Raw genomic sequence first — 15,247 nt, forward strand, 5'->3', positions numbered from 1 at the left:
ACACATAGAAAAGATACTATTAACACCAAGGTGTTATTACTAACACTGAATCTATGAAGGAGGAAGGAGAGGATGTGAACTAAAGAGTTGCAGATTACCATTAATCAAGAATATACAGTGAGATTGGACTAAGAACTAGTAACACCATCCTACCATAAAAGTAAATGCAGGGGAATGGTACCATACTGTACTTTGATACTGAATGAAAACAAAGACTCTAGACTATGGAGAAGACCACTTAGTGCTACATTTTCTACATTGTACGAAGTTTAAAAAGGGCATAGACCTGCTTTGTGTCCGCTCCAGCTCATATGCTAACTAGACGCGAAGATTCTTTTGCATTAACTAGAAAACAACTTTTGATTTTTTGGGGATGAACTCTGTGTGTGTGTTTGGGAGGTGGGGAGGTAGTTTAGTTCTCCATTCGTTTTGCAGTGGTTTTAGCATTGTTTTCTCAGCAAACAGTGTGAGTTTTAGGCTTTGCATATATTTACAGAAAGCTAGTGTGATTGTTCTGTCATACATTTGGAACAGGAGTATATATAAGCTGCCCTTTCTGAAACCTCAGCACTTTAGAATTTGTTGTGTACCAGGAACATCACTGACAGAGGCTGATGCTGTTTACATAACTCAGTATTGTATAGTCAGTATTGTATTTTGTGGAACTTTGTAACAGAATCTGGTGCCACAAAAGAAGTTACTATTTTAGCATTGGCATCTAAAATTACACTACATCTCCCCCCTCCTCTGGTTAGAGGATGTGATAGATCTCCAGGTTCCTGTTCACCCTAAAGAGTAGATACTGCTTGGGCTGATGTGCAGTACCCAAAACCAGAGACTGATGGTTCTGAAAATATGCAGGGATGCAATCAGCTGAAGATGTAATATATAGTAGAAGGAGCAACAGTCTTGGAATAAAATCTTATGATGTGACTTGTTCATCTAGTTGTAACCTTATTGTACTCAGTTGGCTAAGGATGCATGCATGGAGGTCAGCCTGCAAATCCAAATTTAGGATTCTAAGCCTAATAAATACAAAGCAGATCATAGATGTCATGGGCCCATACGTTTGCAGATGTTTTTTATTTTTTATTCCAAACATTGGAAGAACAAATGATGTTTGTATTAATATGGCTGTTCTTGCTATGTGGAAAAGGTAATGCATGCAACAAATCAGAAGTTTTTGGAACTTTTAAATGATTTGATTGACATGACAACACACAATCTGACAAGAATGGAGCGCACAAAATATGAAACTTTAATCACCATTCATGTGCACCAGAAAGATATCTTTGATGATTTGGTAAGTTTTTTAAAACCTTTAAGGGACTTTCTGTATGGAAGTTTTTGCACATATTAAAAAATTATAAACAGATCTTACAATCGATTCTCTCTGAGTAACTATGATATGCTGTGATATAGTATATCAGATTTAGTTTGATTTCATCTAGATGTCATGCAGAGATAAGGGTGAATTATATAATAGGTTCAGACTTCAGTTTTGAAAATGATTGTTGATACCCATCATGCACAAATTCACTGTGAGCAAAAGAGTTTAACTGTTTAGATTAAACTATTCTCTCAAATTGCAAATTTTATACCTTATTTAATTGCAGTGTAAACAGGAAAGAAGTCCATTTAGTATTGCTGTCCATCATGTATTTTCTAGCCCAGCCTGTATGTTGATTTAAGGTGATCGTTATTCAAAGGTTAAAGTGGTGAGGATCCATATATTTGAAAAGGGTAGCAACAATAACCAGCACAGATACTTAAAATTTTTTTATAATTGAGTTGCATCAGGCTTCCTTTAGATAAGTATATTGACTACATGAAACTATAATTATAAAAATGGAAGTAAAATAACTTTCAAAAAGCTTGCATGCTGCAAAGGTCAATAATCCAATACTGCATTGTTGAATTTATGCATATATGTTAGAAAGATAAAAATGAAGTGCATGTGTAAAGAAAGATAGAAAATCATAAAGAAAAATACTGAAAGTTAGCAAGAAAACTGCCAACTAAGATAGGCATGGAGTTTTATCCTCTGCCTGTAATTTTAAGTTTATTTTCATAATTATTTTCTTAATTGAACATTTCATTATCAATTAATTTAGTGTCACATTATAATAAAATTAAATCACAGAAAATTGGTTAAATTTAAAGTGTCTGTATGTGAAATAAAAAATTAGGGGCAAGTCCAAAACTGAGGAAGGGATTCTTAATTGGTAAATGTAATATTATCCTTTTCCTTCAAAACATTCTGTTCACTGCTAAACACATCCTTTTGTGATGGAGGGAAAGCAGAGGGAAGTGGCTGAGGATCCAGAACCTCTTCTTCACCTATCTGCAAGGTTGATAACCAGGATTACATATTCCGTAAGAGGCCAGTGGTTTTGAGATCAAGTGTCAAAAATAATGAATCAAGATCTACTGATCTGCCACAAAACTAAATATGTCTGTGGCAAGTTCATACTGAAAAATACATCCCAAATAAACAAACATATAGACATGTATACAATATATTCAAGTGTTGTCCATGATTTAGTATTTCTGTGAGGAATGGCACCAGATACCATGCAGTGTAACCAGTATTGTTACTTAGTTTTTTAATGAAGTTTTCTATCACTGTTCTTCAATATCTCTGTAAGACACAATTCATAATCTCTGTGCACAATTAGAGGAAAATCAAAGTGGTCAAAAGGTTCAAAGCATGTCAGAGACAGATTTGAAAAGATAATTCTGGATGTCTTGACTCCTGGCAGATTTTGTGCTCATCTTCCAGCTCTTGAATTTATGCATCATAGACTTTTTTTTCTGTGTGGAATTTAAGATGAATTTGTTATACTGTTTCATTTCTGTATTAATGATTTTTCTTTTCCATTATAGGTCCGTATGAACATTAAATCTCCATCTGATTTTGAATGGCAAAAACAGTCTCGGTTTTATTTTCTTGAAGACTTGGATAAATGCATTATCCAAATCACTGATGTAGAGTTCACCTACTGCAATGAATACCTAGGGTGTACAGACAGGCTTGTCATAACTCCCTTAACTGACAGGTAGTTATAAAAAGAATGCAGTGCATTTTAGACTGGAGCTAAAACTTAGTGCCTTTGACTTAATTTCTTTAACTTTCATGGATCAGAATTCTTACTTTGGTTGCACTATAATGCTGCAATATCGCTGGTGAACAGCAGAGGCCAGTGCTTATATACTCAGCTAGAGAAAGCAGGCACCCCTAGGAGGGGTCTTGAATTCTCTGTGAGTGTTGCTTGAGTTATATGTGCTGTGGTAGGCACTGAAAAACTTACTTGTGCTCAAGGTAAATATACCTGAACGCCATGCACTTCACCAGCCTAAACAGAGTGGAACTAAAAAACAATATATTGCTGCTTTCAATAAACTAGTAGTTGCATGAGAATTTGGGATTACAGCAAGTGATTCATTTGAAGTCACCCTAGAGGAAAAGCAGTAACTCAGGACATAGCATTGAATAACTAATGCCAATATGGTTTTAAGCAAAGCCTATGGAGAATTACAGGACTGAAAACAGAAAAAGCTCTGAGGACAAAACCGTAAGAACTTTTTATTTCTGGAGTGTTAGTTATACAGCACAGAACAAACTCCATTAGATGCTATTTTCCTGAAGTACTTGGTAGCGCTTCAGCTAAGCAAGGCGTAGATGTATGTGCTATGCCAGAGCTTGTTCTTTTAAGTGTGGATAGAAATGTCAAAATACTGTGTATGTTCAGTCATTTGTTGTGTGAAGAATGACTGCAGGCCGTTGAATTAATATTGGAATTATCTTTGTAATCTCTGTGATACTAGATTTTCTTTACTAGTGAAATTTCAGACTTTTGCCAATTTCTGAATCAAAATTATGCCCAGTGAGCTATTTAAGAGAGCCAAAACCCTATGCTTGGATACCTGGCATTTAATATTTAACACACATCTCCCAAATTCTGTTATGTACCCTATTATTCCTGTGCTAGATAGAGATCTGTCTGCAGCAGTAAACATGCAATTGATTAGTTGGTATGGCAGCACTACCACGCAGATGATATTTTTGCCCACCGGCAGAGACAATATCAAGAAAATGTTGTCATTCAAAATTTGTTCACAGAATTAAAATGCAGCCTAATTGGTTAAGGGATTGATTCAAGGTGTTATGTCACGTGAGACTGAAAACTAGTGCAGAGTGACATGATTCAAGAAAATGAGCGTTTTGAATGATTTAAACTATAATAATAACAACAGAAAAGAAGGGATATGTCTGTCTTTGAGCAAACCCAGAAGAGCCAAACAGAACTGCAGGGATTGGTAGCTCTCCACTATCATATATTGAAAAAATATTTGAAGCAGAGATGTTTTCTAGTGTTGGCATGGGAAACTTCTGTACCTAAGCAGTGTTGCATAAGAACAGATTTTATTCCGCTTATAGGCTTTTCCCATTTTAATATTTTTAATATTGTTATATGGACTTGTGTGAGCTTCTGACAATTTTCAGGTAGTGATATCCTTGCTTTCCATTAATCACCTTGGAGTCAAGTGCTCTTTGGCTAACGGTTTTGTGTTCAGAAAGATAAATACATGCTGGTGGTGGTACATTACATTAAGATAATGGCACTGAAATTGAGTGCTCCTACACATCATGTCAGACACAGACCATGTCATGGCAGATACAAAAAATGAAATGGAAGTTCTGTTTAGGACTTGTACTATGTATATGATTTGTCCTTACCTCATTTTCAGTAGCAGAATTGTTAGGAGTGGTATTTTTTCTGTGTTACCTGAGTGCCTGTTAACTGATTACTGAGTAATAAGGTGATAAAGCATTATTACTGCAATTATATTAGAATGAGTACTGTGTTATTTTATAGGAAGTGATACTAGCTGGTATCATTTGGGTTTTTTCAGTGCCCATTTTCTCTCCCCAGATATTTCATGAAGCTATTGAGTTTCACAGTGTTAAAATGGATTTACAGGGATTTTGGAGAGTTGTAGGTTAGAACAACAATCTTCCTACACCCTTCAGTAGTCTCCACACCATCTGGGGAGGCTGAGACTTAAACCTGCGGATGTCAGCCCAGGATGGATGCTGATGCAGAAGATGATCCTAGGATTCATGGATCCCTCCTCTTCTTTCTCCATTGCCCATTACAGTCTTCCCTCTCATCCATTCTCCTCCTGGAACTCAAAGACCTCATGTGGCTGGCAGCACTGCTCTGGTTTGGCGTGCTGGTAGGGAAAAGGCAAGAACATGAGCTGCTTCCAGCCTCTGTGCCTTCCTATTGCCAGATCAGAGAGCCCATCTTGTGTGCTCTAGGGAGAGAGTAGGAGGATGGGAAAAAAGGCAGAAACCCAGAATGAGGCTGAGTCACAGAGGGAGGGTATATGATTAGTGTGAGAAAATCACAATACTACAGTATTTTGGTGTTCAGCATTTAGCCTGTGCATTTCCTGGGCTGTTGCAGTCATTGCTGTGCTAGATACATGCTTTTCTGCAGGTGGAGCAAAGGTGGTACCTGGTGACTCAGTTGCTCAGCTTCACAGAGTGCAAAGCGAGAGACTGAAGACTTACCACATGGAAGCACACCCATTTCTACCCCCTTCCACAGCTCTGTATAATACAACTGCTGTGGTCACATTAATGGACTTCAAGTAATTAATAATAGAAAAAGATTAATAGAACTCTTGGTTCTGTCTCTAGGTGTTACATCACCCTGGCACAGGCCTTGGGCATGAGCATGGGTGGTGCACCAGCAGGACCTGCGGGGACAGGGAAAACAGAGACAACTAAAGACATGGGCAAATGCCTGGGAAAGTATGTTGTTGTTTTCAATTGTTCAGACCAAATGGACTACAGAGGCCTTGGCCGTATCTATAAAGGTAAGAAATAATCGGGTTTGATCATTTTAGAGTAATAAGTTTTTGTCTCTTCACTAGTTAGTTAGCAATGATTAATAGGACATTTTCTTCTCTGTTTCCTCTTATTTCCAGATGCTCATCAACTTTTCCTGATATTTGGTTATTTCTCCTTTATTTTTCCTTTTTTCTTCTTTCATCTCAGGGAGGGAGGATATTCAGCCCTCCCTTCCCATTTTGTATCAAGCAAGACAAAAAAATACAAAGATCAATGATGTTGTGCAAGGCAGGGAAACATGCGAAGTGGTGCAGTGTCTTACTTGGAACTCTAGAACTTTTCTGAAACCAGGAAAATGAGATAGTGGTCAAACTCTGATAACTTTTCAAGATAAGCAGAGCTTTGAAGTCGGCTTTGCAGACAGGGATCAGGTGATCCAATATCTGCGGACTCCATTATGTCTATTTTCTTGTATATAGCTACTGTTGGTTACATGGACTGGCAGACCAAAGCACGCTGCCATTTTCTGTGAGTGTTGGGCTCTTAAGTCTAACACAAGGTATCATAAACATAATTTTCACTGTTGTGGTATGTCCTCAAGGTTAAAATATAACCTGGAGATCATTTCTAGTTTTAATTAAGAAGCCAGTGAAGCTGCCCAAGCTTTTAATAGAAGTAGCTTTTGTCTTTGGCTTCTTATTTAAGAGTATCCAATTAAACTTTTATAATAGAGATAGAAAGCCTGAAAGTATGCCAGGTTTGGATTAAGGTGATTTTGTATTTAATTGTGAAAAGATTTTCCATCTTTCTCTCTTTCTCTTCTGTGGTCGTACTGGGTTTGTGGCTGAATTAGATCAAGAAGACCAATAGGACATATCAGAGAAGGACTGAGTTAAAAGCAGTACTTGTACTAACTTCACTGGACTACTGTTCTTCCTCCTAATCCTTTTGTTCTTTTACAGATATTTTTAGACCTCATTAACTTGTTAACTTTCTTTAATGGCCATATCAAAAGGAGGGATATGGGAAGAAGTAGAGCAGAGAAAGAAGGGAAAAAAAATGATTTAACCAGTTTGACAAGTTTTTCATGACTCAGAAGTTTTGTAGCTGCCTGTGCATTCTGCAGAATGCCCTGCTCATCACTAATCAAACACATTAGCTCCATTTACAAGAATGTGAAAACAGAGAAAACCGAAACATTTCCATTCTTACTTTCTTTGCCTCAACCAGCATCCGTCCCCTGTTCCTCTGAGCCATGAGCCATGACGGAAGAGATACACTAAGCTTTGAAAATGCTCTGGTGTCTCTTAGCTTCTCCCTCTCTCCACACCCCATCTCTGAGGCGCGCTCGTGTCTGTTGCCTTCCCTCCCACGGAGGATCTCCCTAGTTGGAGCTGCAGTAAGGGGCCAGCCTGGAGCAAGCAGAATAGCTGCAAAAAACAGTCAAGGAGACACTGCTACAAAGAGAGAGGATAAAGTGCTTCCTGCTAGAGCAGTCCTATCATTTCCATACCAGTAATCTGAGGTAGTGCAGTAAATATGGAAGCAGTGAATGGTAGAGCTAGTGACCATCCACAGCTCTTCTGAGAGTTTAATCCCCAGTCCTGAACGGGTCCTGTGAAGAGCCCACTCTTCTAGCTAGAAGTTCTGCTAATGGCACAGGAATTGAAAGTTTGATTACAGTCTTTAATGTAAAGCATTAGACAGTCTTTTAGCTAGTTTTTTAGCTTTAGCTTTAGTTTTAGTCTTTTTAGGTGAATGCAGGCATTCACTGCCTTGGAGAAGGCTGAAACTGGCTTAGTGCTCCTGTGAGCAGTGAGAGCAGAAGACAGGTTTCATAGTATCCCATTACATTACGCTGGGATGTGAGTTAAACTTTCATAGAAGCCGGTGACTTCTGTGCTGAATATATTGCGTTATTGTAGTCCTTACCTGAGGTAAACACTGTGTTTACAACAAAGGCCAGATCTTTGCATATCAAGAGAGAAGATAGTTACCTAGTGACCAGGAGCTATGGAAAGCTGCTCATCTATGTAACACCGAACAAACAGAGGAACATTTCTAAGCTAGAAACTGAACTAGCTGCACGTGTGAATACCTTCAGTCAAAGTCACAAGTTTCTCAAAGCACCTCTTGTAACCCCCAGATCTTTGGGCCAACTTTTAGTTCCGTGTCTTTTATCATGTGTGCAGACTTCTAGTGTCCCAAGTTCATTTTACTCGTTGGTACTAAACAGAAGAGGGCTGGGTAGGACCAACTTGCTGTCTGACTAAGCATGAATATGCTCGTAACACCAAACGCAGTAATCTTCCGGGTCTCTGCTGTACCTGTGGTCGTCAGTCTGGAGAGGGGATGTCAGCCTTTGTTTCTCCTTGGAGTGGGTTTGTCTTTGATCTAACCAAGCTATTGTCTTTTTCCTCTCTGCTCCTTCTGTAAGAATGTTTGTATCTCTTTATGTTACCACCTTTTTTCCTGACTCCTTGGTAATTTCACTTCTTTGTATTAAACTGTTTGCGAATTGTGTCAGTTCAGACATCTGGCCTTTGTATCCTTGCGTTGTTTCTGCCTTCTTATCCTGGACACTTTGGTAACTTATCCTTTCTCATTTCAGATTGAGACAATAGTGATAACTGCAGCTTGTCATTGCCTTCTTTTAGTAAAACTGGGTACAATTTCTATGTCTAAGAACATGAGCTGAGTTTTAGGGCTCAGCTTTCTTTGTTGTTTTTCTACAAGCTGACCATTTTCCATGTTGTATTTTCATCATATGCAACAAAAGCTAAGTAATACTGTGTAATGTGTCCTTGTTATCTGACTGCCTCGTACAATGGCGTGCTGGTGTTCTATATCAGTTAGAAAAGATGCTTATAGAACTCAACAAATAGCTGCTCAGGCAACCATGATGGCTGTCACTGCTTACCTCAGTCAATTTGCTAGTGGGATGGTGGCTTAATTCTCAGAGAATTTGCCTGGGAATTGGATAATAGATCCAGCTGAATAGAGCCTGAATAGGGTGATTTTTTTTCAGCATTCATCAGACTGTTGTGTGTCCTGGAGGAAAAGTAAGATTCTGTTCTTATATAAGTCATTGGTGCTTTCATTTGTGAAGGGTACCAGTTGCTTTGGACTTATTTTCACAGCTTGGAAGAGCCTGGCTTGGAATAACGGTTTTTGTGTTGAAATGTCTTTAAGGTATCTGGTATTTCTTGAAGAATGGATATACTGAAGTCAGGGAAGGAAATGAGCTCTTTTTAGTTTAATAGGAGGAGCAAAGTGAGTTCAGAGAAAGATTCTTTAATGCATATGACATCTTTAATGGAACAGAAGGATAGTTCTTCACAGCTATAGAAGATCTTTCATGCAGACTGGTAAGAAAGTTCTCATGAAACATACTGCATGTTTGAGTGCACACTTTGAGAAATTCTTCAGGATTCCACGTCTGCGATAGGCTTTATACTCCATCACCAGTATTTCCTTTTCCAAACTTTTCACTTCATCTAGTGTTGTAGGTCAAGTTATCAGATATTAGCAGATGTAGCAGTGAGAAGAAAAGGGGATATGGAGGTGGTGGTGTCATGTCTGCAGCCACGTTTCCAGATATTTTCTGTAAGGACAGTAAGTTTGATCTTCAGAATAAAGAATAGAAAAAAATAATGTAATAAAAATAACATAACAATATATTGTATACTATAAAATTATAATTTAAATTTCTCCTGGTTTGACTCAGAGCTGAGGTTCTATCTCCCTGTTTCTCTGTCTTCCTGTCTTTTTTGTTTTCCTGTGTGACTCCAACTATTGATAAGCAGATGGTCTAGTCAAGAAGTCCAAGGCCTGGACTTTCATCTTTGATAGTTTTGTTTTTGAAATTTGAATCAAAAAGTAGGTTCAGATATAACTGGTCATCTGAATTGGACCAGAGGTAACCCATGAAAGTACCAGGGATGCAAGTGAGAAGATGAATTTTCAAGTTTTCTTTCTATTATGTCAAATTTAGTGTTAAAATTGCCCAGGAATAGCAAATCAGGGGTACTTCATCTCTGTTACTGAAAAGTGTTGGTGAATACCCTTTAGGAAACCTTTTGTCTGTGGTTGTCTGTAGATGAGCGTGAAAGTCATGTTTGCTTTGGTTCTGTTTTCTATAGTTCCAGTCAAACAACTCTTACCTGAGGTACCTTTTTGTGATTTAAAGCTTAATGCAATATTTAATGTAAGATTTGATATTTATCTTAATTCAGAAGGTGAATAAACAAGTATGGAACTCTGTAAATTCTTTCAGGACCAATGAGTACCTTGTAGCTTACTGCTGCTGAGCTGCACTTTGGCGAGACAGAGTTCTGTTTTAGTAAAGTTTGCTTTGAATTATGTCACTATAATTGTACCCTTGTGTAAAATCTTTAGAGATGTGTCGTTTCAATAAAAAAGAGAGTTTATAGCTGCTTTGTCATGATTAATTACTGCACTGTTGCACTATTTTTAGCCAGACCTCCCAGTGTGTAACAGCACCTGGGTTGTTATCACCTGGCCTCTTGGGTCACCTGGCAGGACAGGGGTTGTCACAGCAGCCTGCAATGTTGGTTCTTTGTGTGTGGAGCACTAGTACCTGCACTGGCGACTCTGGCCATAATGTAGCACTCAAGGGTCAAGCCACCCAGCTGGGTATAAATCATAGGGTCACTGACATGGAAAGGGACATGGCACCGCATTGCAGAGATGCATTTTGAAGTCTTTCTGAGAAGGAAGTAGCTATGCTGTGTGATTCTTACACCATGTGAGGACCAGGTTTGTAGGACATCTGTACTGATTGGGGCCAGGGGGTTGTCGCATTTCTTAGCCGTAGTTAAAGATCTCTTTAGTCCTGTCCTTTATTTTCTGCTTTTACTCCATTTCTGCATTTGATTACCATAATATGTTCTGTGTGGGGACAGAAATTAATGCACAGTAATGACAGTGCACAACAAAATTACGTTGTCTCTAAGCTGTTTTGCAGCTGACAGTTTGCTTACTGTGCCTTTGCTTGTGTGTGTGTGGGGGTGTATACATACGTGCGTATTGTCTTTCCTTTTTCTTTTTAAACACTACCAGAATGAAATAGTTTCGCAAGAACTGAATTTATTCAAAGCTGTGGGATATTGGCCTTGCCTGAGAGTCAGGTTTCCTAACTCCATGCAGCAGGTGGCATTACAGAACAAGTGATTTTTTTTTTTTTTTTTCCCTTTACCAAGGAAAAATTGTTTGGTTAGAACTGAACCTCACCATTCTATAGAGAATGTAATTTCAAAATCTTTTAATATACAGGTCATAAGTGTAAGAGACAATATTATACAGAACAAAGTTTTTTTATTAAAGAATATCCAGGTTTAGAGCTTTTCCTTATTGCATCCCAAGGAGTAGATATTGATGTTTAATAAACAAAGTACAAAACCCACTTTTTTTTGGTATTTTTTTTAGAATGGATGCTAGTAGTCATGTAACACCTGTAACAAAAGGGGCCAAATGCATTTGAAAAATCTGTGCAAGAATTTTTTATCAGGGAGCAGCAAGAGTGGGGCAGCTCCATGAGGGTAAGACAAGCCAGGAGCCCAGGATGACCACAACATAAACAGGGGCAGGGACTTCACTGACCAGGGCACAGTCCCGCAGAGCCTGAGCAGGGCAGCTTGGTGACAGCTTGTTCCATCAGCTGTCCAGTGACCATCAGACAAGGTGAAATAACAAGCTGAGTCCAGGGTCCGTCTAGGAAATTCAGTCAGAAACATCAGGAGGCGGGGCTGGAGGTAAGACTACAGATAGTTCTGAGGTGCTCCAGAGAGTTCAGTCAGCAAGTCAGGATAACAGGAGATAGGACTGTGCCCAGCCCTACGTACAACATAGCTTAGACCTGCCTGAGCTGAAATGGAGCTCCTGGACTGGAGGACAGAGAGTATGGGTAGAAGCCCCAGAGAAGGCTGGTCAAGGCAATTAAGGCCTTTTGGTGCATCCAGGGACCTGATATTCCTCATACAAGAGGGACAACATTAGTTAAAGGACATGCTGCCATATCAGTGAAGTCAAGGAACATTCTTCATTTGTCTTTAAAGACAGCAGGATTGAGTCTTTCATGTTTTAAATTTGGTACCTGTCTACAGAACTGTTTTAATCTTTGCCTCATTATGACATTGTGGTATTTGTATATATTCCATTTGCTTTTAAATTTTGTAATTATGTCCATGTGACTTTTTATTCTCTTCAAAATTTTTTTTTTTTTTTTTTTTGAGTATGTTTTTCCTTATAATATCACAGAAATTAGTTAGAAGCAGTTTAGGAAAAAGATTAGTCTATATATGGAACTGAACTGAATTTCATGGGAGATATGCAGTATTGCCTTGGCTGAATCAAATCTTAAGGAGGCAATTTTGGCTGTACTACCACTGGTTTTGATCTGATGTGACTCCACTAATTTTGCTGGAGTTCTTCCAAAATTACATAGGTAAAAGAGATCAATCAATGCAACAATATTAAAAGAAGAGGTTAATGGGCATTAAAAAAGGTAAAAAAAGAATGCAAGAATTATTTTATTTTATTTTTTTTCTGTCTGCAAATTTGACAAGTATTGATTTGGGTATGATAGCTGATCACAGTAGAAGACAGGACAGAGTAGAAGAGGGGCAGAGAAGAAACATAAAAGGGGCCTCAAAGGGATTTGGAGTAAGGTGAGAGTTCCCAGAGGAGCACCTTAAAGAGCAAGAAAAGATCAGACAAGGAACAGTAGAGGGAAGGGAAGAAGGATAATATAAGCAGAACAGGCCAGAGCAAAGATGATAAGAGAAAACATGAAAGAGAAAACAAAACAAAGTGAAAAAGTATGTACTAATAGTTGTCGTATTGATTTTTTGAGTAGTTTCTCTTCCATTAGCTTAAGTGTCATAAGGAATTAACATTACACATAAACCACCCCTTAATTTATTTTACCAGTGCTATAGGCATTGCTGTATAAAGTATGGGGATTCAGGGGAGCTCTGGACATAGTTGGTCAACATTGCAAACACACAAATGCCTTTTCTTGGACATGTGCTTTATTTCTGCATTTAGCACGGCCTTCAGACGGCTTAAGCCAAACTGAGCTCCACCAGTCCAGTGAAGTGAACTAAACACCTCTAGACATTTGTTTGTAGCACCAGTTAAAGTACTGATCCAGGTCCCTGCTGGACACAGGCAATAGGAAATACTAGTCCAGTGTGGGCTTTGAGAAGGGAGGAGATGGCATCCATGAAGTTCTTGCGTAGATTTACTAACCTTTGTCTCTTGTGAAATGGATATGGAACAGCAGAGGATTATGTAAGTTTCCCACTACTGCTCTGGAAAGCTGCCACTGTAGACTCTCCTATTTTAATCCTGCTAACATAACACAGAAGAAGGAATACTTGACTCTCCCATAAGACTTTCATTTCGTTAAGTTTATGGATACTAATGTCTTGTCTAGAACTCCATAGCCTGTTCCAAATAAGAGTTGTAAGCATGACATCAGATTCTTCTCTCTTGAACAGCAGGATGCTATTCTCCAACAATTTTTCACCTATGAATTAGTTGTTATAAAATGCCTCAATGCTTCTGTTACAAATGTAGTTCTGATTTGATTCTGTACTTTTCATTTAGGTAGGTGTCTCTGAAGCCCACGTTTGACAGTATCACCCCCTGCATAGATGAGTTTCCATGCTATATGCATGTTTATTCTCCTAGGTGCTATATACACTATTATTGAACACTTTCTACCATATGGTTGCTATAAAAGTGTAGGATTCTTTGTGAAGAAGTTTGTATATCTTTCTTTCAAGGGGTAATTATTTTTCTGGGTGTCGTTAATGCACAGCCCAATTTATTCTGAGTTTTTACTTCTCATTTTACTGTGTTCATACTCTCTGTTTGTCGCATGTTACATTGTTGTCTAGAACATGCTATATTTTATATATAAATTATTCTTGTTTATCTGATATTTTAACAAAATATTTTTCTTTTTGCTTTTTTAGGTTTAGCCCAATCAGGTGCATGGGGTTGCTTTGATGAATTTAACCGCATTGAACTTCCAGTTTTATCAGTAGCTGCTCAGCAGATATATATTGTACTTCAGTGTAAGAAAAATAAGAAACCTCAGTTCATTTTCACTGATGGTGATGTTGTTGACATGGATAGAGAATTTGGTATATTTCTGACTATGGTATGTGTATGAATATATGTAAACGGCATCATTGTGAAAAATCTTTCCTATTTCATTTGCCATTGAAATTTCCTGTTGAAATAATTTGAACTCTCTGTTAGAAAATAGTGAATACAATTTGAACAATAATTTGGTCAAATAATAATGATGATATTTTCTCTTGCCCATATTTTTAACAGGAACTTAGGACCTGAGGTATGCAATTATCATTAACTATGTATTTTAAGGGCCTTTTTAGTTGAATATTTGACAGATTGAGACTAAACCCAAACCTCTTATATTTTTAGTCAAAGTCTGTCAAAATAAAACAGAAGTAGTTGACCACTGCAAGGACTACTGTAGATGGTATGGTCAGTATTTTACTACCTGTGAAGAACTTTTGACCAAAATCATTCTATATGACAGCATGAAGGAAACCACCCTGACTCTGGTTCATTGGCCTCCTGAAGAATTATCTTTCGTGCTTGTGGACTGCTTCTAGCAGTGCAGGAGGCAAAGAAGCAGGAAAGCGTAAGAATACATTAAAAGCATCTTTGTATCTCCCCCTCCTTAGCTGTAGACTATATACCCACAACTTAAAATGGAAGCATTTGTCTTTATTTTAAGGTATCCTACCTTCGAAAAGATGTTAATGTTATCATTTTAATTTGAAAAAGAGGACAGATTAGTGGCATACAAAGGCCAGTGGGAAGGCAGTTTGGAAACAGCTGGAAGAGTTTAAGAAGTTATCACTGCATAGCCAGTGACTACTGTTGTCACAACTGAGCCATGCGGTAGTCACATGAATGACTTCAATATCTTCAGTGAAAAGTCAGATCCGTTAGTTTAAATTATATGCAGTAATGGCTTGCACTGCTTGACTGACTTTGTGCTGAAATGGTCTGGGAATGCTCAGAAGGGACAGTAACCTCCAGTACTGGAAGACTGTCAAGACCCTGGGGAACTAACCATTTAAAACAGCCCCAACAAGATCTGTAAGTAGTTGTCTGTCTCTCTATGTCTGTCTTGGACATCTCCAGATAACACGTATGATACCACATGCTTCATGAACTGTAGTATTTTGGCAACTGTATAGTGATGTGTAATTGTGACATACTCAAGTTACCCTTTGTAATCAGGTGTGTGCTCCTGTATTTGCCAACTAATTATCAGAAAAGATAAACCTTCCTATCCTACTTTTCATTATATATATA

General features: G+C 38.2%; 1 protein-coding gene across 1 annotated transcript in view; it reads left to right on the forward strand.

Moving 5' to 3' along the window:
• The window catches only part of LOC104167388 (dynein heavy chain 5, axonemal-like), a gene marked incomplete at its 3' end in the record, with an annotated part of 39,496 nt that extends 25,442 nt beyond the window's left edge, over positions 1-14,054 (forward strand). Inside the window, exons 20-23 of the mRNA XM_009707634.1 lie at positions 1,157-1,303; positions 2,887-3,059; positions 5,711-5,889; positions 13,867-14,054. Of these exons, the coding sequence (XP_009705936.1) occupies positions 1,157-1,303; positions 2,887-3,059; positions 5,711-5,889; positions 13,867-14,054 (687 nt within the window). The remainder of the gene's footprint in view (positions 1-1,156; positions 1,304-2,886; positions 3,060-5,710; positions 5,890-13,866) is intronic.
• Positions 14,055-15,247: the final 1,193 nt, after the last annotated feature.

Source organism: Cariama cristata, unplaced genomic scaffold, assembly GCF_000690535.1.
Source record: "Cariama cristata isolate BGI_N322 unplaced genomic scaffold, ASM69053v1 scaffold27969, whole genome shotgun sequence".
NCBI lineage: Eukaryota > Metazoa > Chordata > Aves > Cariamiformes > Cariamidae > Cariama > Cariama cristata.